Source organism: Cucumis sativus, chromosome 4, assembly GCF_000004075.3.
Source record: "Cucumis sativus cultivar 9930 chromosome 4, Cucumber_9930_V3, whole genome shotgun sequence".
In the NCBI taxonomy this organism is placed as follows: Eukaryota; Viridiplantae; Streptophyta; class Magnoliopsida; order Cucurbitales; family Cucurbitaceae; genus Cucumis; species Cucumis sativus.
The window spans coordinates 71,423-94,863 of NC_026658.2; the positions used below are offsets into that span (position 1 = coordinate 71,423).

At 34.6% G+C, this 23,441-nt stretch overlaps 2 protein-coding genes across 5 annotated transcripts; both read left to right on the top strand.

The window, feature by feature from the left end:
* Positions 1-829: 829 nt before the first annotated feature.
* Positions 830-21,354, top strand: LOC101220076 (pre-mRNA-processing protein 40A). 4 transcript variants are annotated; one of them, XM_004150216.3, is made up of 30 exons: positions 830-1,080; positions 2,226-2,290; positions 2,416-2,484; positions 2,579-2,926; positions 3,497-3,655; positions 3,757-3,836; positions 4,399-4,468; positions 6,224-6,276; positions 6,379-6,436; positions 6,545-6,867; positions 7,514-7,586; positions 7,667-7,759; positions 7,846-7,914; positions 7,988-8,065; positions 8,228-8,314; positions 8,396-8,430; positions 8,537-8,642; positions 9,283-9,363; positions 9,607-9,699; positions 10,414-10,467; positions 10,545-10,661; positions 10,771-10,869; positions 12,561-12,608; positions 12,684-12,776; positions 14,114-14,221; positions 14,364-14,428; positions 14,986-15,088; positions 15,574-15,858; positions 16,001-16,130; positions 20,987-21,354. In XM_004150216.3, exons 2-30 carry the CDS (start codon positions 2,258-2,260, stop codon positions 21,025-21,027), a joined length of 3,051 nt encoding a protein of 1,016 aa, XP_004150264.3. In that variant the 5' UTR covers positions 830-1,080; positions 2,226-2,257; the 3' UTR covers positions 21,028-21,354. The 4 variants fall into 4 exon arrangements, with proteins under 4 accessions (XP_004150264.3, XP_011652906.2, XP_031739907.1 ...); XM_011654604.2 differs by having other exon boundaries at positions 2,582-2,926; XM_031884047.1 differs by lacking the exon at positions 20,987-21,354 and adding an exon at positions 20,803-20,918.
* Positions 21,355-22,660: 1,306 nt separating this feature from the next.
* On the top strand, positions 22,661-23,399 carry LOC101219842 (phytosulfokines 3). Its single transcript, XM_004150215.3, has 2 exons — positions 22,661-22,827; positions 22,919-23,399. The coding sequence occupies exons 1-2, from the start codon at positions 22,690-22,692 to the stop codon at positions 23,042-23,044; spliced, it is 264 nt and encodes an 87-aa protein (XP_004150263.1). The 5' UTR covers positions 22,661-22,689; the 3' UTR covers positions 23,045-23,399.
* The last annotated feature ends 42 nt before the right edge of the window (positions 23,400-23,441 follow it).

A 23,441-nucleotide genomic window follows, 5' to 3' on the forward strand; every position in this document is an offset into this window, starting at 1 on the left:
GGTACCATCAAAGCTTAAACATATTGATCAATTACCTAGTCTAAGAAATGACATTCACAATCCAAATTAATCAATGCGGGAATGCTTTTGAAAATAAAATAATATCATATTTCATTTTATAAAATTTTCATCCAATATGAGCAAATAAATTAAACAAAATCGAAATGAGAAATATGTACTTGAAACGAAAAAGAGAAACACAAAATTATCGACGGACAATAAATAATACTTTGATATGAGTATCATAAATGAAAAATAGACACTTTTGAAAAAGACAAACAAAAAGTTGTTCACAAGTGAGAAAAAAGATAAGTGGTGGGAAATTTGAACATTATGTTGGAAGAGAACGAGTAACCAAGAATGACAACGAAAAGCGATAAATAAAAATGAGAAGTCTACAACGAACTGCTCCTAATGTATATGAGTTTATATCAGTAAATTCGCATGCAACTAACGTAGTCATAAGTTCATAACTCATTAAAATTTGAGTTATGATATTTTTTATATGGAAACCTTCCGTATCTCATATTTAAAACACAAATTTTTTGAAACATTTAAAAATCTCCAAACTATTTAAAAATCTCCAAACTAACAAGTATAAGAGTCAAATTGGAAATATATTCTTATATCATGTAAAAAATGAAGATTATAATATTTTTCAATTATCGACTCTAAATATATTTCATATATCGTTAAATATATACATTGCAAGTCAAAACGAGCATAACTCTATGTTAGTCTACATGTTTAGTGGTTAAAATGTTTGGATCATGAACGTAGAATTAGAAAATAAAGGAAAAGAGAAATAATGGTGTTCCCGGCCACAAAGCCCCAGCCCCACCAAATTCATCCCTTCCTAAATATAGCAAAAAGGTTTTCAATAGGGCGCCTACAGCTTCCAATTCAATAGCAGCCCAGCAGCTGGGCAGCTCCACGAACACATCATTCCAAGAATTTCCACTCTCATTCTAACTTCCCCCGTGCCGCCAAATTCTCTACCCCAAGGTCTGAACCTCCAATTTCTTCATTCTCGATTCTCGGCGGCCATACCTTTCCCCGTTTCGTACTTTCCTTGACTGGGTAATTTTTGTTTTTGCTTCTTAATCCATTTCATTCAATTTATTGGTCACTTCCATGGCGGTCCCTTAGTCCTGCTCTCCTTCTGGTTTTGCTGCATTACTGTCTAATGAATTGGGGACTAACATTAGGGCATGGGCTTTACTTTTTTTTTTTTTTTTTTTATATGTGTTACTTGGTTGCTGTTTGTTTCCATGGTTGTTCGTTTTTGGCACGCATTAGGGAACATTTGTGTAGTTGGTAGTGGGACTGTTTTATATTGGAGCAAAGAAGAGGTTTTGTTTTTTGGAATTTTCCGGTTTCGTGATTTTATAAGGAAGCAATTAGGGTGCCTTGGTTGTGGGAGGTGTGCGTAAGTTTGTCTTTTGGATGATACATTTCAAGGTCTTGGGTTCATCTCAATAGCCTTAAACTATGTAGTCAGGCATGGTTGAGAGGTATTTGGCAGAGGTTTAGTCTCTTGCTTGATTCAATGCCTCTACGTGGGCTTCACACTCCTTGGTTTGTGCAATTTTTTCTGTCATGTTTTGTTATTTATGACTGGATACCTTGTTTTGACTGGTTAGTTTAGCTCTCGTGGTGGCTCATTTTCTCCAGCTGCTTTTTTTTACGCCCTTATATATTCTTTTATTTTTCTCAGTGAAAGCTTCATTTTCCATAGGAAAAAAACCTGAAACCATGCTGTCTCTCAAAGCTAGCCATGAGATGGATAAAAGCTTAATGAGCTAGTACAGTTGGCAAAATCTTATTTATTTATAATGTTTCGAAAGATGAACCATACCCCTATACCTAAAAATAAAAATAGAAAGAATACAAGGGGCATACCAAAAACCAACCTTTTAAGGGAGTCAAACTAAAAGAGAAAAGGGCTCCAAACGAGGATGTTTCTCGTTAGAAGGGATATTAGGAAAGCTCATTGTGATCAATGGACTCTATGCCATGCTATGGTTTCTTACATCCTGACATTTCATAATGATATCAGACTATTTATGAATCTTAATAGTTTGAGCATCTCATAATTTGTCTTTTGGGTTTTCCTTGTTTTCCCTGGATTACGTTTTTGTATGGCTTAGCATCGTGATCTTCTTTATGCCTTTTATTAGAATCTGTTCCTTATTCTTGGAAAAAAATTATCATTGGTTTTGCAGTTCTTTCTGGGACTTTGCATCTTTACCTGAGAATGGCCAATAATCCTCAATATTCAGGTTTGCAGGTAAAATATTTCCGGATTCCATATTCTCTTTGTAATGTACACAATTTTTATTTGATCAAGAACTGAATATTTTGTATTTTGTTTCAACTTCTAATTTCTTAATTGCATATTTTCTACTTCTGAAGCCCCTTCGGCCTCCTGTTGTTGGTCCCATGGATCAAGGTAGATCATTTGTTCCACCCATGACAGCTCAGGTAATAAGCTACTGACGGATGAGTCTTTTAAATCTTCTGTACATTAGGACCACAAAATCTCACGGAATTGATCTAACACAATTATTTATATCAGCAGTTTCGACCTGCAGTCCCTGGACCTCACTCACAGCAGTTTGTTCCCTTGCCTTCTCCGCATTTTCAGCCTCTTGGCCAGGGTGTTCCCTTGATGAATGCTGGAATGCCCCCTCCGCCTCCTCAACCTCAACAATCCCAGTTTTCTCAGCCAGTGGCTCACTTACCTTTAAGACCTTGTGAGCCAGTTCACGGGACATTACCACCCCAAACAATTCCACTGCCAGTGGCTCAGCAAAACAGGCAATATACTCCTGAATTGCAACAAGCACAGCCTCTCACTCAACCTGCTGCTATTGGGATGCCTGGTCCAGGTGGTTCTGGAACATCTTTATCTGCATCATACAGTGTAAGTTTTGTCAATCGTGGGGAAAACTTAATTTTATTTCTTTATAGTACACTAAGAAGGTCTACGTAACAGTAAAATGATATTTGGCTATAAGATTCAATTATTTTGCATTCAAACTCCTCAAAGTTTTCGTGGATCATTGGTGTTTTACAATAACTTCGTTAAATCCTTATTAGAATGTCTTTGTTGTAACAAGTTTCTGTTACTTGGTTCTTTGGGAGCAATTTTGAGATTGTTTAAATAATTTTTGTCATGTTTAAAATCAATATGAAACATGTCTTTAATCACACAAAAGTTTAATGTTTAATTTTACACTTTTAAATGAAAATTTCATACCATCAAAATTGATTTTGAGTGATTGAAAAACATATTTTAGAATGAGTTTGACAATGACAAGAGATCATTTTAGAATCACTACAAAACATCCTCTTAGTCTGTTAGCTAAGATTGAGGGTAAAGGTATTCTTGTAATTTCCTATTTAAAGAGGGATCATTATTTTCTGTATTCTTGTATAGCTCTTGATATCTGATTTTATATCCTTTGATTTGTTTGAAATCTTTTCTGTGCAGTATGGGCCACCTCAAAATTACAATACCACTATTGTTCAACCTGTGCCCCAATCACATGCACCGGTTGTTTCTTCTGGAGGCCAGCTGGGGAGTTTGGTTTCAGTCACACCTCTGAATCACTCAAGAGAACAGCCTTATGCTACCTCCTCTGTAACTTCAGTATGTAATCATTTATTTTATACTTTTTAATCTCCTTTTCTGCTATTGTCTTAGAGTAGCCTCGTAATTTACTTTGCATTTGCCCTTTTTCTTAATTTCAGGCAGCCAATGTTTTGCTGATGCCTTCTGCTACAGCAGCTTCATCAGAGTGGAGAGAACATACATCTCCTGACGGTAGAAGGTATTCACCATCACAAACACATTTTTCTATTCTATTTTGATAACTCATTTCTCTTATATTACCTGGACTTCCAAGTCCTTAAGAACTCAGTTAAGTCCCCAAGTCTTTCATTTTTTCTCAATGAAAGTCCTGTCTGTCATTTAGAAGGAAAACTCAGTTAGGCCCCTCATGCAATTGCTAAAAATTTTAACTTGGAATTTTTCAGTAGGAAATTAATTTTTCTTTAGGTTGTGATTTCAGAGAGTGCTTCTGTACATAATGGCTGGCTAGTAAGTTTTTGTAATTTTTGCAAAAGAGGTTGGATGAAAATTTTATGTTATTATTAACTGATTGCACTTCTCATTTTTCTTGTATCATTTTGGAAATTAATTTTTTTGTATTACCATGATCCCAGAGAAAGTTCTGCATGTGATGGCCAGCTAGCCTTATATGTGAAATTTTTACACTAGTAGATCAATGACAATATACTGGTTATCATTTACTAATTGCATTTGCCTTTTTCTCTTTTTCCTTTTTATTCTTCCTCTTAATATCATGCTGTTTTCTTCTTCTTTTTTCTTAGATATTATTACAACAAGAAGACCAAAATATCTAGCTGGGAGAAGCCTTTTGAATTGATGACTGCAATAGAGGTGAGTTGAAGGGCAGACTTAGCTATCCATTGAAATGCCATACTTGCAGTGGCTTTTGATTTTCTGGATGTTGCATTTTTCTTACCCCTGTTAATATTTATTCTAAATTTTTGACATTCTCTCTCCAGGGACGTTTTTCTATTTTCAAGAATGGTACTAGTTAATACTTAATTGAAATTTATTCCCTTGTTCTTTTACCTTTTTGTTTATTTCCTATTTTGTATATGATTACACAATGCTAGAACTGGTAAAATTATTATTTGATTGGTACGTGCCTTGGAGGATTATCAAAGGAAAATACCAAATAACTGACAGAATGTTGTTTTATGCCCCTTAATTCCAAGTTAAAATGGGATTACTCAACTTGTTTTGCATGGGATGAACGTGAAAGCTATCTTCTTAAAATTCAGTCTGTTAATAGGAAAAGAAACTGCATGAAATCCTTTTTCTTCTTTCTCATTGCGTGTAATTTGAATAAGATGTTAATTAATTGTCTAAGTGTGGTGTCTGAGCCTCTTGCAACTGTTATTAAGGCAAACCTTTCCTTCTAGAATTTTTGAGATATACTGGCATCTGTCATGTGTTGTACTACCTTTCACTGTTTGCATATCATTCTTTTTGCAACTTACTTTCCGTGCTGCTTTCTGTAAATGAGTTGTGTAACTTCGGTAGCTTTAAAGATGCTTACAGGTACATGCTGTGCTACTCTGTTGAGAGGTAGGATAAGCTGTCAGTCTTTGCTGCTTGCTCTCCCTATCTTTCTTGAATGTCAGTAAATTTCTGTTATTTGTGTTATTTCTTTGACCTGTAGTATGACACCCTTATTAATTTATCCAGTTGAATGCTTCTTCAACATTGCTATGGTCATTAATTATGTTGATATTTGTAGGATATGTTACTGGATAATTATTATATTTCCACGATGACTTTCAACATGAAAAGTTGAAGCATTGATCTTGATCCTAGCACAAACAATAATTTTATTTGGATGGTTATGGTTTAAATAAATTGAATTTGAAAATAACTGGAATCTTAATAGAGACCCAAATACATTTTCCTTGAGTTATATGAGCCTATATGTTTTTTCACTTAGGGGCTCGGAATTACCCATCTTCCTGCTTTTGACTTCTTCATCTTCATTTTTGATGATTTTTTTATCTTAGGATAATGTCTTTGGAATCAGATAATTTCTGAGAAAATCAAATTTTCTCTTTTGTTCTTAGCTTTGGTTGACAACTCACATAGAGACTATTGATATATATCATAGTTTTGCTCTCTCCCAGTTGGTGTATTACGTGTAAGAATTTTATGAAAGTTAAAAATCACGTTCTCTCTCTCTCTCATTGCTTGATATTTTCGTTTGCATTTCTGGTTTTTGCATGGCAGCTAGGAAGTTTTATTCAAGTCACATTGTGGGCAGAGTTTTGAGGGAAAAGATAAAAGCTCTCTGGTTCAATATGGTCAAGAGTTTATCTGGCAGATTTGGGTAGTTAGAAATTTGAGAGTTTTTGAAGATTAATTTGTTGACTTAGAGGATGTTTGGGCTTGCTATATTTTCAGTCTCCACTAACCTATGACCTTTTGCTGAGTCCCACGATGTTTATTTTATTTTTTTATTTTTATTTCCTTTCTAAACTGTTTATGTGGGTAAACCTACACTCCCCTTAAAGTACATATTCACTAGACAATAATCGAAGTCTTATAAATGACTGTTTACTAGAGTTTTGACTTGTCAAAATCTCGTTTTTGTGACAGAGGGCAGATGCATCAACCAACTGGAAAGAGTTCACAAGTCCTGAAGGAAGAAAGTGAGCAGTCTAACTCAACCAATCTAATTGACTACAAGCTCTTTGATTCTTCAATGCATTCTTCACTCATTAGCCCTATTTAACATTATGGATATGGTACAGATATTATTATAACAAGATGACCAAAGAATCTAAATGGATAATTCCCGAGGAACTGAAGGTTCATTTAATATCTTTCTTGACCGTGCATACTTGTGGCTTTTCAACTTTTTATCTTTTGGTTTATTAATTGTTTCCCATGCTATTTTGGTGCATTGAGTATCTGAAGTTGGCTCGGGAGAGAGTAGAGAAGTCATCTACTCTAGGAACTGAGAAGGAACCTGTTCCTCTTGAACTCCCTTCTGTTTCTACTCTGGAAGCACCATCTACTACTGCTGATACTCAAACTACTGCCAAAGAACTAGCATCTAATGCATTGTCAGTAGCTGCTGCCGATTTACAAACTGATAAGGATGCTTCTCCTGGTGCTGTTTCAAGTGTAGAAACAAATGGTGGAGTTCAGTCACCTGTCAATATAGTTCCTTCTAGTTGTGCTATCTCAGAAAATGACGACTCTGCTGGTGTCGTGGAGGTTACTACTGTAGAACCCAGGTATTGGCAGTTACCTAAGTGAGTGCTCTCTTTTTCTTGTATGTAGGATGAGTTTGGGGTGACTGACTTTTGAGGGAAATGTCTCTATTTGAAGTATATTTTTCTATGAATGCTTAAAGTGCTTTTATAAAACCCTTTATAGTACTTTTAGAATTTTCGAAGTCACCCTTAGTTATCAAAATTCTTTGGACTTTTTGAAATGTACTTTTATTTGTCTAAAACAATTTTCACTTTCATGTCCGACACTTACCTCACCTGTATTCTGATTTACATCCCATTTTATATTCTCTCATAAAGTGAGTAGTAGGAAACATGCATTTTTCTGTAGCTGTAGGATAATTGAATAGATGCATAGAATTAAAGAACTGAAAGCAAACTTATGAAAGGGTATGATAAATTTTTCAAGTCAGTGAGATCTCTGATGAACGAGTGTCTTAAAGAATTATGAAACAATCCAACTCCAAATACTTTGGCAAACCTACAAGATATTGCATCAACATTATTGGTATTGTTATGGGGGGAAAAAAAGAAAAGAAAGAAAGAAAAAAGGCAATAACATTTAAAATCCTAACTTGATTTAGACCTTTCTATAGAATTTTTCACTTTCTATGCAAATTAAGATTTATTAATGGATTATTATATGCAGGAATGATTTGAACCAGTCCTCTGCTCAGGATACTGAGAATTTGACAGATGGTGTTTCTGCCCAAGAACTTGAGGTTGGACCTGATTGTTTTTATTCTGATTTAATGTATTATGTTTTTCCATCCGTTATTAATTGTTCTTCATCATTATTAAGGAAACTAAGAAGGATACATCAGATGAGAAAGTTGAATTTACATTGGAAGAGAGAGCTATTGATCAGGACACTTCGGCTTATCCAAATAAGCAGGTAAAATTCTAACCTACCTTGTCCCCCACCCCTTCCCTCTTTAGGCTGAATTTTATGTCTTTTCTGATTATCAATCTCTTATGTAGGAAGCTAAAAATGCATTTAAAGCCCTCCTGGAGTCTGCTAATGTTGGTTCTGATTGGACTTGGGATCGGGTAATTGATAAATATGTCCAAGTTTCTGCTTGTAATTAAGCCACTATCTATAACTTGTATCTTAATTTATCAGGCCATGAGAATTATAATTAATGACAAGAGGTATGGTGCTCTGAAAACACTTGGGGAACGGAAGCAGGCTTTCAATGAGGTATGGCATGTTGAACTATTTTACTCTAGTCCCCCTTTGTTTTTGAACTCGAACCCCAAAGGGAAATGTGAACTCTAGTCTGTGCTATTAAATTTCTGTAAGATGGACCTGTGATGCTGTTAGTGATTCATTACGTAATCTGTAGTTTGTTGTGTGTCATAGTTCCTTGGTCAAAGAAAAAAACAGGAGGTGGAGGAAAGACGAACCAAACAGAAAAAAGCGCGGGAAGAATTCAGAAAGATGCTGGAAGTTTGTATCTTCTTTCAAAGCTTGTTCGAACCTATTCCCACACAATTTTCTTATCTTTTACCTGTATCTGGTTCTGTGCAGGAGTCAACAGAGCTCACTTCATCTATGAGATGGGGGTTTGTCTTCTACCCATCTACGATCCTTTTCCATGTTCACCTTTGTTATTATGGGTTGTCTGCTTTCTTTGTGATTTGTGACACTTACAAAAATTTTAATGAACAGCAAAGCTGAGTCAATATTTGAAAATGATGAGCGATTCCAAGCAGTTGAAAGAGATAGGGACCGACGTGATCTCTTTGAGAGCTTCTTGGAGGAACTCAAGAACAAGGTATGCATCTGTATCTGTATGGCTCCCACCTCTTCTCTTTTGACCACAGTTTTGCTTTGATGGAAAGTTGACTAGTTTTTCATCGTCCTTCACTACTTTCATTTTTTTTCCTTCTAATCATGCATGAGGTCAGCTTGGTCCCTCTTCTGTTTTGGCCTTGTTTTTTATGACCTGTTTATTTTTTGGTATGCCCAATGAACTTTCTTTAATTTTCTCTGTGAAGTATGGTATTGTCAGAAACATAGTAGTGGATTAAATTCGTCAATTGGCACATGCATGTAGCTGTAGTAGATATCCTGAGTAAAGTTCTTATGAACGCTTGATGGAAGTTCAATACATTATCTAGTGTCCCTGTTCGTACTAATCACTTGCCACTTCTTAGCTACCTAAAAGTATGTGGATTTAAATGGTTAATTCAGCGCAATTAAAGTATGTTATTAAATAGAAAATTCAGATATTTGCACCACAATTTTAAAGGTGTCCATTCTTCACTTTCCCTTTTCTCTACATGATTTATGCTTCAAGTAAATCTTATTTCTCGGTTAGGTTGTTGAAAGGAAGCTGTGTGGAGGAAAATTTATTAATTTTTGTCTTTTCAACAATTTTCTTTTTCACTAATATGATGGTGGTTGATGGTCAGGAGCGTGCAAAAGCACAGGAGGAGCGTAGTCGAAACATTCTGGAATATAGAAAATTTTTAGAATCTTGTGACTTTATCAAGGTACTCTTTTAGGCTTTCTGCAATGTCTCAAACATTTATTTTGTACCATTAGGCACCCTTTTAAGAACTTCAGCTTATCTGTCTTAGTTGGCAATTGGCGCTCTCTTTGTAATCACCTTTAGGTGCTTGGGGTTTCTCTTATTTCATTTTATCAATCAAATGAATGTTTCTTATCACAAAAAAAAAAAAAAAAAAAAAAAAAGAAACTCGATTGAAGTGTTCTACTATTTGTATTCCTTCAAGGCTAGTAGCCAGTGGCGTAAAGTACAAGATCGGTTAGAGGTTGATGAAAGATGCTCACGCCTTGAAAAAATTGATCGTTTGGAAATATTCCAGGTAACCTTTTATATTCTAATAAATATTCTAACATCTGTTCGTTTGTTTTCATTTGTTTTTTTTATTTATATTTTAATGGCTAATTTGAAACAGACCCATTATTATATTAATGAAAAAAGAAGGAACAGCGTAAAGGCGTTGGGAAAGAGGGATCCCTAAGCCTAAAGAGGAGGTGCAAAAACGTTATACTAATGTTTATAATGACTGACCAATACAAATAATTGCAACAGATTGGCCTAAGAATTTAGGAGTACAATTAGCTAATCCAAATAGCCTTCAGGGAATGTTTCCTTTCATTGAAATATTATCACATTTCTCCGATGTTAGAATGTGATTGAGGATAACATTCTTAGAGGATCTCATTTTCACACGTTTTGTGACATCCATCTTGCCTGAACGTATGTACTTTTCTCCGTAAACTATAACTTTCAATTTTTTTGTACAAGCTTTCTCTCACAAATCTCCTTACATTTGCATGTTTATTTCACCAACTTCTCTTTGCACACCCTTTCACAAAAAACACACACACAAAGAATAAGCATCGCTTCCATGTCTAAGGAGTTACCAGAAATGATATTGGGAAAAACAAAACTCTTTTAGCTAAATGGTTATGGCGCTTCACCTCTGAACCTGATTCCCTATGGCGAAAAATCATCACTACTAAATTTGGTCCCCATCCTTTTGTCTGAGCAGAACTCTTAATGTATATTACAGGAATACCTACGTGACTTAGAAAAGGAAGAGGAGGAGCAGAGAAAAATACAGAAGGTACTTCTGTTTGCTTCCTTGTTTAATATTGTACTTTCCCTTCTATAAATAAACTCCTTAAATTTTATGTACCATAGGAAGAATTGAGAAAAGCAGAACGTAAAAACCGTGACGAGTTTCGCAAGATGATGGAAGAACACATTGCTGCTGGGCTTCTTACTCCTAAAATTCATTGGCGTGACTACTGCATGAAGGTCGATACTTGACATTTTCTTTATTATATTTCTTAATTACGATTAAATATATATGGTAATAGCATTCTGAGAATGTGCATCTCTCACTTCCACTCTCATATCTCCTCAGGTTAAAGAGCTACCTGCATATTTGGCTGTTGCTGCAAATACTTCTGGTTCAACTCCAAAAGATTTGTTTGAAGATGTTGCGGAAGAGCTACAAAAACAAGTTAATAAACTACATCTTTTGATCTCTTTGCGAGTACTTTACAGACATTTTCTATCTTAAAAATGTTAAGTAATTTCTGGATATTTATTTGATTTGGTTAAGGTGGTTTGTGATAGCAACAGAAAGCAAGGGGTAATATGGTGATTAGTAAGTTAGTTTGTTAAAAGGCAATTATGAGGTTGCCATATTGTATGTGTTTAGTTTTGAGTGCTTTTCTGTTTTTTTTTTTAATTGGGGGGGGGGGGGGGGTAAGAAATATCTGAAAGACTTCATTAGTCAAAAGAGGAGGAAAAATACAGAGAACAACCTGAAGGAGCCCTTCTCCAGATTTCAACCTGAACTTTTATCTTCCAAGCTTAACAATGAATCAATGTTGATTGGTTGACTCACTTTCTTTTTGATCGTCCCTTAACAGTTTCGATAGACAGTTATTTTATCTAGTATAGTATCTTTGTTTTACATGTATTAATATCTCTATGTTGTAAAGACTGTGTAAGGATTCTACTTGATTACTTCACTATTTCTCCCTTACAATGGCAAAAAACAGAGGCAGCCCTCTGTTATCTTTATCTATATATAGCCAAAATGAGTACAGAAATCATAAAGATTCAAGAAAACAAGGAACAATAAAGACAAACCCAGCTTCTTATAGGGAAAAACTGGATATTCTCCTAGGCTAAGCAGCCGCCAACTTAAGGATAAAAATAAAACCTACCTCCCCTAGACCTAAAGAACCTATTTATATTCCTTCTCTCATCTTTCTCTTATTTCTGTGCCTGGGCCCCACACGCACGATCTCCTCCTCTTTTTCCTTCCTCATTAATAATTTGTCCAATTACTTTTCTGCCCCTCCTTTGATATGTATGAATAATTGGAGGTCTTACAGACTGTTTGTTTGGTCTTTTAGTCATGCTTGTTATCACTTATTTTGGATATGATGAGGGCGCTAAGGGGGGTGTTCGGCACACCTACTGATTTTGAGGTTGTTTTGTTCATGGTATAAGTCTCTTGTACAATGAGCTTAAGTTCCATTTTTATCTAATAAAAGAGGCTTGTTTCCCTTGAAAAAAAAAACAAGGAGCCCCTCTCGAAAACAAAGATTACAAGATGACCTTCCTATCTAGGTGTGATAGAGTGAGTGGTGTAATTACAATTTTGTGTTGGGTACTCGTACTCCAATTAGAAGCTGTAAATTGTACAACATCACTGATATTCTCAGAAGAGTTACACTTATTTGAAAACGTTATGTTATTTCTCTTGACATTAGCCCTAAAATAGCCTTCGATACATCGCTCCGTAGCACGTTGGCTTGTCTTTCAACCTTTTCTACTTAGTGTGCTGGGTGGATTCATATACCTTGAATTGTAGGGAAGTTATTGTGTACTCCATTACTGATCTTGTGAAGTGTTTCAATTTTTCTGTCAGGGAAGATGTACTCTCCATTACCGATCTTGTGATACCATAAAAATACGTCTCTATGCTTTGTTGTTGAGAAAAAAAAGTAGTTTTTATTTTTGTGGTTATTTTAGGTATTTCCATGTACTGTACTCACAATACAGCATTCCTGCATATTGTTAATTTGTTACCTATTAAGAAGCAATATTCTGTTCTCACTAGTCACCTTTACTTTCGTATTGATAAAATGCTGCTGTATTGAGGCTGATTTTTTTTGGGGGGGGTTATTTTTGCAGTATCGTGATGACAAAACTAGAATAAAAGATGCTGTGAAGCTGAGGAAGGTATTTTTCATCCGCACAAGCATTTTTACCTGTTCTGAATTAGTAGTTTATAATCTAATCTTTTGGGACCATCAGGTTGCAATATCATTGTCATGGACACTTGATGACTTTAAAGCTGCCATTTCCAAAGATATCGGGAATCCTCCAGTACCAGACACCAACTTAAAGGTATTTTCCAGGCCTAAAGCATCCTTATTCTTGATGGAATTGAGCAATCTACCAAAGATCAAGCCTCTTTAGGAATGCGGTCCGAGTTATCAGTTGCTTTGAACTTCTCCTTTTGTTGGACATCTGCAATTCATTTGATATCAGTTTGCAGTGATGGTTTTGAGTGCTTTTCCTGTAGCTTGTTTGTATGAATTAGTGATTTTGCTTAAGTGTTTTCAATAAGCTTTAGTTCAGTCTTTGTTCACTGCCTTGTTTCTGGAATTTTTCCAGTGGTGATCTCATTATGAATGTGCACATATTTCTGCTTATCTAGTAAGTCATATACTTGCTTTCTTACGTGCTACTGACTCTGATGGAGATTTTGATGTTCTACATGCTTTGTACTATCAGAGCTCTACTGGAGTGTATTCTGATCTAGAGGTACTCATGAGTTGCCCATCATTCTCTAGCACCACCCAGAACCTAATTTTAGTCACATATGTCGTTTTCTTGAACTTTTTGATGTGACAGCTACAATATTTGAACTTTTGGAAACAAAATAAAACAAACTAGGATTGACTTTAGGTCATAAGCTGCTCAATAAAATTTCCTCTGTTGCTGGATGTTAAAACTTCATTTAAAAATCTTGATCAAAGCTCGTTAAACAACTTTCTCCAAGAAAGGTTTTTTTTTCTATTTACACAAAAATGGAACAAAAATGAAAAAGAGAGGCATCATGGTTAGTCTTCTTTAGAGATAATCTAGGTGTCTCAGGTTAGGATTCTGACCTTGTAAGATGAGCTGTTAACAATGCTATACAGGTGGTTTGTGGAACTCTCCTTCTGTGAGTGTTATGTTATGGAATTGATCCTTTATGTTGGATATCTAGTATCTATAGTTTGTCTGTCTTAATGAATTAGAGATGCTTTTGCAGAAAATTAGAAGACCTTGATGGCCTCTGCGATTGTAATTAGTGCCAAGATGACGGTGTTAACTTTTTTGTACTAGTTCTATGTTTGCCACGATATTTTTCTTTTGTTCTCTTGTTTCAGTTATCAAGATTGTTAATCACATGCTGGGTAAGATGCCCCAGGAGGAAATCTGCTAGTCCACCAAAACCAAAATATCTTCCACGTTTTCTCATTTTTGTTTATGGGAATGTGTTATGTATCTGTATAAAATAATAGTGTTTGCATGTGCTTGTATTTAATCTTTCGCATGATAAATTATTTGTATAAGACAACATTATTTTATTCATGGCAAAAATTACTGGTTTGAAGTACTTCCTATACCGTTCAACTTCACGTATTTTTTCTCATGTGCTCCCTTTTTAATTATGCATGGACTATGGTTTGCAGTTAGTATTTGATGAGTTGCTCGAACGGGCTAGGGAGAAGGAGGAGAGAGAAGCTAAGAAGCGTAAACGTCTTGGGGATGATTTTTTTAATCTTTTATGTTCATTTAAGGTTTGTTAAGTTTTTTGCTATGTGTTAGTTCATATCTTAGTAAATGAGTGGGTCTTTTTATATTTTCTCCGCAAGGAAAAAGCAAATAAATAAAGATTACTGGAGGTCTCGAACCCATTTTCACCTTATGCATTTGTTGTAGGAAATATCTGTATATTCCAATTGGGAAGACTCAAAATCCTCTTTTGAAGGAAGCCAAGAATACAGGTATTCCTCATTTTCATTATGTTACTGCACATTTTATGCTATTTTTTTAGCTTAAACCCCTTGAATAGAAATCAAGGGCTCTCATCTTCTTTTCTAGTTTTTGTATTATTATTGTTTCTTTTTCTTTTTTAATTGAAACATTTATTTTTTTTTGAAAATGATACAAGTCACTATTATTAATATTGAAAATAGAGACAAAGCTCAATGTACATGAGGGACATACAAAGAGCAACCGGGGAGGGGGAGGATCAGCAATTGAATTGAAACATTTAATTGATTAATGAAATAGTGGAAAAAAAATCCATCACATGGATACAGTAAAAGCCTGCAATTGGAGATTAAATAAGATGAGCTTAAGTGAGTAGAAGGCCATTTAGTTTTAATTTCTCTACTACCACTACTACTACTACTATTACTATTATTTCTTGTGCTTTTGACTTTTAGGTATATAATTTCCCCGTATATGTTAGGTTCTATTTCTTTCTCTGACAAACTGTCTTGTCCTTTTCGTTTACTTGAATTCTGTAAGGATTTACCTTTTGAATTAAATTTTGTAGTGCCATTGAGGATGAGAAACTATGTAAGGAAATATTTGAGGAGTACATTGCGCAACTGAAGGAACACACAAAAGAAAATGAAAATAAGCGAAAGGAAGAAAAGGTACTCAGCTACTTTCTGTTCAATTCTTTAATTTATACACAATGCCGTTGAGTTTTTATATATAGTCTGTTAGTTATTGAAAACATCAACGGTTGAAATATGATTTTTTTTACATAATATAAGTATATCTTTCCTTTTGGTTTCAATATTATTGGAAGTCTGGTTCTGTGTTTGAACTCTTACAATTTTATTTCTTCCTGGGTTACATTGATTTCCATTTATTGGGTTTTACATAGATTCTTAAGTTCATAAGCGAGAGAGTGCATTAATTTACTGCTTAAACAAGCTGATTGGTGTTATGTTTTTCGGTTTCTGTGTTTGGGTGGGGGGGGGGGGGGTGTAAATTTTTTTATTGGTGGCCTCGGTTGTTATATTTTAATCCCGAAGTCAGCTACACAGATTTTGAGATTCTACAGAGGCTATGTGCATTGCTGTTTAATAAAAAAGTCAATTTTGCTTCTGAAGTTTTTTCTCCAATTTGATAGGCAAGAAAGGAAAGAGAGAGAGAAGAAAGAGAGAGAAGGAAGGAGAAACACAAAAAAGGAGAAAGAGAAAAAGAGGATCACTTCAAGAAAGATGGAGTAGACAATGAAAATGTTGATGTTTCAGATACCCTCGAATTGAAAGAGAATAGGCGATTGGACAAAGAACGTAGTAAGAAACAAAGGAAGAGGCGATATAGTGATGAGGAATACTCGGATGAAGATGAAGCAGGCCATGATCGATCCAAGAAATCCCAATCACATAAAGACCGGAAGAAGTCTAGGCGGGTACATTATCTTTTCTTTTCCCTCTGAAATTGTTGATTTCTCTTTCCCCTACATTATACTTATTTTTCTCTAAATATCAATAACATTTAATTCTATGCTCCCATCTTTGTCTTGCTGTGTGGGCCTGTGTTTGATTTTGTAGCATGGATCTGCTCATGAGTCAGATGGTGAAAGTAGACATAGAAGGCACAAGAGAGATCATCGAAATGGTTCATATAAGAATTTAGATCACGAGGAGCTTGAAGATGGGGAATGTGGCGACGATGGGGCAAGTAGGTAGTTTTTAACTTCTATACTGACCATTAGTGGATTCTTGTTAACCTGTATTATTTTATGATGTTCAAATCCTTTCTTGGCTTTGTGTATACGGATTAATTTATTGTTAATAAGCCATCTCTGTTGATCATAGACTTCTATGCCTGGGTTTTTATTTTGAAGATAGCAGACCCTCTGTATTTGAAGAAGAAAAAGTTGGGGACTAGAACATGATGTTACAATTAAGATTAATTCAAGGAAGAAAATTGGTGTGCATAAGCTGGTTTGGACACTCTGGATATAAAAGAAAAAAGGAAGAAAATTGTTTATCTTCTTTTCTATTAGCTCTTGCCCTGCCCTTGCTCACTACAAACTTAGTTGGTGGGACTCTATTTGGAGACGACCTTTATCCATTTTTTCCTCCTTTCTTTCATTCTTCTAACTTCTAAGACTAATTTTTAAAAGCTGAGGAGGAATAGTTACACCAGTTAAAGTTTTGAACAAAGTCCTGACAAAAGCTATCAACATTTGGGTTGAAGGATTTAAAGATTTGAATATTTGACCTCTTGTTGAGGACATAAGCCTTGATTAATTGAGAATGAGACATGTTCAAGTTTCGCATTGGAAAAGCAAATTATGAACGATGCTGTTCTTGTTCTAATGTTCGCTCATAGTTCTTAGTTTGCAATAAATATTAAATGCATAACTTCTTAAGAAGGCTCCCTGGAATTTGCATTTTCAGTCCACCAGTCTCAGACTCTCACTACCTTCATTGAGTGGAAAAAATGAAGTTTAAAGTCAAATATGAACTTTCCTTCCTTGCATGGTTACAAACAACCATTCCAAATTTATTAAGATAGAAGAATCCTTGATGCATCACTTATTGATAATGAGCTTGTGAACAAATGAAAAATAAACAAAAAAAAGAAAAAAATATTTTTATTAAGCTTGTTATTGAGAAAGCTTTGATAAAGTGGATTGGATTTTCTGTGACAATATTTTGAAGCCAAAGGGTTTTGGTTTCTTTCCTCTGGAGGAAATGAATCAAGGTTGTGTATTACTTAATACTTACCTCACCTCAAATTTGTTGATGACTGATATTTTCATGATGAAACTAGAGCAATACATAATGCTCTTGATGCAGTTCAAGCTTTTGATGGAGCTTTGGGTCTAAACATCCTTTTCGGATTAAAACCAGTGTCATCTATCAAATGAAATATCCAAGGGTATACAAAAGGAAACCATGTTATAAGGCATATACAAGATGTTTCCAATTTGCAACAAGAAAGGAAAAACTACGGCTTTGAAATGCCAGTAAAGATTTACACCAAAAGATTATTTTGAAGATAGCACAATCAAGAGCATCTCCGGATGATATGAACTTGTTCAGAAAATTTTGAGCGTTTCTCTCATCCCATATTTTCCAAAAAAACAGAAACAAAAATACTTGTTCACGAAAGGCTCCTGGAAGGACAGTGTGTCGATTAAAAGCTTCTAACACTTCCGCTCAAATATCAGTGTAAAAGGGATAATATTATAACAAGGGACTGGGTTTCTCCTCTCTGTGGCATAAACAGCAGCATGATGGAGATAAACAAATCCATGGACATCACTTTTGGTGTCAATCTGATGTGCTGAGACATGAATGAGCAATTTCCCAAATGAGAATTTTTATTCTCTTGGGGCACAACAATTTCCATGGGTCGTTATGGTGAGAAAGAGTGATGTCAGGAATGAGATGGGTAAGGGACGCCCATTCACAAATCTCATCATAATTGAGATTCCTTCTAAATTTTGGAGACAAGGCAAAATTTCCAACATGCCAAACCTCTGGAATAGAAACATCTTTGAAATTTGCTATCGCGTTAAGAGGGTTGGGAATGAGGTTTGTGTCAAAATTTGCTATCAAAATTTCCAACATAGCAAACCTCTGGAATTGTCAAAGAGCTTTGGGAAAATCCTAATCTGGTTAAGAGGGTTGTTTTCAAACCAAACATCAGACCAAAAGGCAATTGATTCACCCTTCTGAAGATTTTAATGTATATTATTGAGATTGAGGTTTTTATGATATATAATGTACTTCCATAGGTTTCTGGACGATACTTTGTGGTTTTCTACAGGCATTTAATCAAAACAGTGGGAGCCAAACTCTAAAATGATCTTTCTCCATTGATAATCCTTTTTATGGCCATAAGCCCAATCCATCTTGCAAGAAGAGCTGTATTCCGCTGTTGAATGTCAACAATGCTTAGCCCATCCTCGGGTCTTGACTCTTAACATCAAGATCCTCTCAGATTAGAAATTATTGGCATTAATATTGAGCTTATACCTTCCAATCCACCCTGCAGATAGGGGTGGCAAAGACTTACCAAGTATTCCTTTAGATGGCAACCCAAAAACATCTCTTTTTCAGACCCTTAGTTGGAAATTTTAAAAAAAAAAATCCTCTTTCCCATTAAAAAAGGCAAGTTTTGATCTTCATCAAGGATAAAAACAATGCATTCTTCGCTAAGTGGATGTGGTGCTATCAAAAAGGAGAAAAACATTCTTTAATACTGGCTATTAGTATTAGCTATAGATGCAAAATTTGGCTCAAATCCCCTTAATAACCTCTCTGAAAGTGGAAATGAAGCTGCATGTAATATTCTCGCCCTTGGCTCTTTGTTCTCCCAAACTCTTTCAGGTCTCCCATAAGGTGGTGGCTACGGTAAAAGACCTTTGACAAGAAGAATTTTAGATCTTTGAAAGACGAGTAAGTATCAGAATTTGCTGAAATAAGCCTCCTATTATCAAAAGTCTCGAATTGGCTCTTAGCAATGGTAACCCAATCTCTTTATGAAAGCTATTAGGCATGGTGAATCCCAAAGAAATTTTTTCATTTGGGAGCTTTCTCACATGGTTTTTTAACTCTTGGTAGAGATGTCCACGGAGTTGAGATGGGGATGGCTTGCCCACTTTTTGCTCCCATTTCATTTTCCATCGCCACAAAATTTTCTGTTTAATTTTGTAATCAGGACAGAGAATCTTCGTGAAGAATTGCGGGGATTGGTTTCCCCACGGGGAATTATTCTTTGTTTATTCTCTGAAGAAAAAATCAATAAAATATTCTTTTAGTAAAGTTTTCAATCAAATAGTTAATTTTTCGCTAATCACTACTGAGTCCTGACAAACTTTTGAACCTCTTCAAAGAAGCAAAATAAAATGTCATAGGAAGTTCTTTTATATCCATACATGCATTAAGTTATGTGTATATTATAAACAATAATAATAATAAAATTAAATAGAGCGGGGAGAGCTCATCCCCATTTAGGTCGTGGGGAAACTTCTTTCCCAACTCTCTCCCCCATTTCCTCTCTAAATGGAGATTCCCTGTCCCATTAGGGGTTTTGGTCCCTGTAGTCTCCCTTCCATGGCTTTCTCCCTAAGTTGGAGTATCCTTTGGAAAAAGAGTGGATACTCAATCTCACATTTTCATATAGTATTCTCATGCTCAAAGTTACCGATACAATTGACAAATAGCCTGCAGCTGATCGGTGGTGCTCTTCTCATTTTGGGCCACCCCTTCAAGGAAAAGGAAATCACGTGTTAGAATTTCAATTGTAGTGGTTGGTATGGATTTGAAGAAACTGGGGGACATTTGATACAATTGAAAATTGAAAAGGAGTATCCAGTTTTCTTTGATAGTGTTGTTTTTCTTCTCTTTTATCCAACTAGAGAAGTCTTTAATTATCCCTTTTGATCAAGCCTTTCTTTTCTCCTTTTTTGTAAATTTTGTACGCTTCATGAAATTGTTGCTCAAAAGAAAAAGAAATTCAAATATAAACTTTCAGAATAGAAGAAAAAGAAGGCGAGTTGTATATTGTGGAGTCTTAAATAAGTTTGTTGTGTTAGAGGTTGAGAACAAGTGAAGAGTACTAAAATCATATTTGTGGTAGTACACCAAAAGGACTGAAACGAGCCATAGAGATACAACTGGCACTATTGATTGTATCTCAAAAAGTGATTAGCTCCACATTTTTTTCGTTAGAATAAGCTTCTAAAATTGTTATTGCATCTTTATTTTAATGATAATTTGTTTAGCATTACCCATATTATCAGAAATATCAAACTCTTCTTAGATCTTTTAGAGATATCAGCCACAAAATCTTATGTGGTATAAACATTGTAGAAATCTAACTGTATTTGCGACTGTTAGAGTTGTGAAGAGAAGCCCGTGAAGAACAATGGAAATAAAGAAGAGATATGAATGAAATATGAACGGCTGATTTTTGCACATTGGTAAGAGCCAAATATCACAGAGAGTTGACCACATAATCATACTTTTCATCTCTCCCCCCGTAATGGCTTTTATTGCTTCTACCTTTTTCTCTTCTTTCTTGCCCACAAATTTTAATTATTTGTCATTCAGAAAAAAGTAATGGTCCATAGCTCTCTCACATACCACATTTATTATGAAAACATGAATTCTTGAATTTTTTGGATCTGGCTTTTGAATATGATAGTTTACAAAGTTAGTGGTTTATACAGAAAGTCTTTCTTTTGAAATTTTAGCATGGGCTTACAAGTTTCACTAGAGATATTAAGTTCTGACTTCCCTTCTATTGTGTAAAAGTCATCATAGTTTTATGAGAAGTACGGCCTGCAAGAACTTGTCTAAGTTTTATTCCTTGTTTGTTTATCTGGCGTCAGGTTAAAGCATAATTGTTCGAGTTGATTCTTTTAGATATGAGATGTAAAAACGTTGGATTAGCTAGATTTGATGGGTTGAGTTACACATTTTATATGTATGTCGAATTAACTCGTAAGATTTGATCGTGTGTCAAGACATTACTTATCTCCTTGAAATTTGGATGTTTGAATTCCTTCATCCTAGTTGAAGTCATGATGAGAAAGAAACTTGCAAGGTTTGGATGATTAAATGAAGATATGACCAATAATAGTAAGTGGTGGGTATAGTTTTCAAGCTGACCTTTTCCACTACATCCTCAAAAAAGAGAGATTATTATTAGGGAAATCCTAATCATTTTAGAGGACCTACACCCACATAAGAAGAATCATTGAAACACCACTATGTTTTGCAATTTGTAGATGCCTATAACAGAGGCAGAGGCAGAGGCATGCCTATTTTGTAATCATTTTATCATTGTGTTTTCTTAGTTTTTGTTTCAGGTGCACCTTATAATAGATCCCTTCTCCACAACCGAACTCTAATATGAAATGGAAAAAAGAACTTTGCTGCAACCCATCCAATTTTATGGATAAAATTTATCACATGACAGTTTGTTTTAAAAATATGAAATTCTTATTATTATTTACTATCTTACAAGAGGGTTGGATGATATCTATGCAATATAGGGTGCATCTAATAATGGTCCCTTTTCATCAGTTGAATTATACATAGTTTGACATAGTAAAGCAAAACTCTAAAAGAGAAACAAATGTAATATTATGTTAATTGTTCTATAAAATGAATTACTTTGATAACATGTTTTGAAGTAATCTCAAAAGAATTTGAACTCATGAACTTGGTGTAAAATTTATGTTGCATTGTAATTAAAACCAACAATTTTGAAGTTACAATTTTATTTTAAACGAAAGATTACAAATTTAGTCTTTTCTATATATTTTCTACACACCTCGTTTGGTGACCTTTGAGACCCAAACCAACAATAACAAGTTAACATTACAATCATGTTTCAATATTTCTTTGTATAAATATCATAGAAATCTTTCATTTTGTTTCTAAGAACTTTTGATTTGTCTGAAAAATAATTTGAGCTATCAATTCTGTCACTAGAAAGGCCGTGGACTAGTTTAACATTCTTTTAAAATTCACCATCTTGTTATGTGAGATTTTTACATTTAAGCAATTCGTAGAAGTTGAAAATTGTTAAACGCCTTATCAGTACACATAATTAAAAACTTAGAGATCTATTGACCGTTTTTAAAGTACAAATTTACATATGATTCAAATAATGTACAAGTAATTGCAATAGGCAATTCTTTTATGGTCTATTTGGTTTTAGATTCTATAGATGCCTGTGAAGATGTTTGAAAAAAAGGTGTCTAAATATCAAAGTTTTAAGGACAATTTTTTATATAACTTATGAAGTTAAATATGAAAATCTCGAATGATTTTAATTAAAAAATACAACAAAATAGTTTAATAACAATATATTATATAAAAAGAAAAAATGAGATCAAAGAAAAACAAAATTGGGACGACACATCGACTATGGCATTTGTAGGTGAAGCGAGGCATGGTCCGACACTTCATTCACGAGAATGGCCGTTGGCAAAACGCGTTCGTTCTTCTTTTAATCCTCTCCTCCTCCTCCTCATTATTATTATTATTATTATTTCTTTCCACAATACTTTATATTTAACTTTAAAACATTACAAATGATTATTAATACAACAATTTGGAATATATAATTAATAACAATAACCTTCATGTTAATAACATTAAAACCCATGCTTGTTACTTTTACCTTTGAACTTCCAATTTTGCCCTTCCACACTCCCTTTATATTCACCCACACTCCTTCCTCTTCCCAATCTCTCTCTCTCTCTCATATGGCCTCCAAACTCTTCACCTCCATCTACCCTTTTCTCTTCCTCTTCCTCTTCTTTTCCTCCTCCTCCACCACCCCCATTGCTGCTCGGCCCGTCCCCGGTTTTTCAAACGCTTTTCTTGGAACTTCTCGAGATGGGGTATGAAATTTATCACCCATTTCTCTGCTTCTTCATTCATTAATAACATATATATGTTTCTTAAAAGAATACAAGTGTTTTGTTTTTGAAGGTTGTGGTGGAAGATGATGTTTTGGAGGAGGAGAGTTGTGATGAAATTGGAGAAGAATATTGCTTGATGAGGAAAACTCTTGCTGCTCATGTTGATTATATCTACACAGATACCCAGAAGCCATGAGATATATTATTTAATTTTGATCACTTTTGTCCCAATTGTACATTCTCACCAGTTCTTAACAAATAGATTTTCAGGGAAAATTAAAACGAAAATGGTGACAAAAGAGAAGAGATTCTTTTGTAGTTCTCTCTTCATTTTTGGAAAATTTGATGTCATTAATTTTGTTAATTAGTGTAACTAATAATGATTAACTTTGATATTTTAGTATCTTAGTCGTTAGTCAAAAGAAACCAGAGATCTGGAATGGTTTTTTAGGGTCACCGTATCCTAATTTGTGTATCACTATGCAAATTTGTTGTCATTATAATTGCATCAACCTATATGGTAATTATATCTCTAATTATTTGTGATCCAATCTTACACAAACTTTTGTATATGATACATCTACTATCACGTC

Bases quoted from the DNA above. Each gene is read 5' to 3' on its own strand.
- LOC101220076 (XM_004150216.3), top strand. From the start codon at position 2,258: ATGGCCAATAATCCTCAATATTCAGGTTTGCAG. The intron at 8,315-8,395 runs GTTTGTATCTTC...GGTTCTGTGCAG, and splicing joins AATTCAGAAAGATGCTGGAA to GAGTCAACAGAGCTCACTTC. The intron at 9,364-9,606 runs GTACTCTTTTAG...TATTCCTTCAAG, and splicing joins AATCTTGTGACTTTATCAAG to GCTAGTAGCCAGTGGCGTAA.
- LOC101219842 (XM_004150215.3), top strand. From the start codon at position 22,690: ATGGCCTCCAAACTCTTCACCTCCATCTACCCTTTTCTCTTCCTCTTC. The intron at 22,828-22,918 runs GTATGAAATTTA...TTGTTTTTGAAG, and splicing joins TTGGAACTTCTCGAGATGGG to GTTGTGGTGGAAGATGATGT.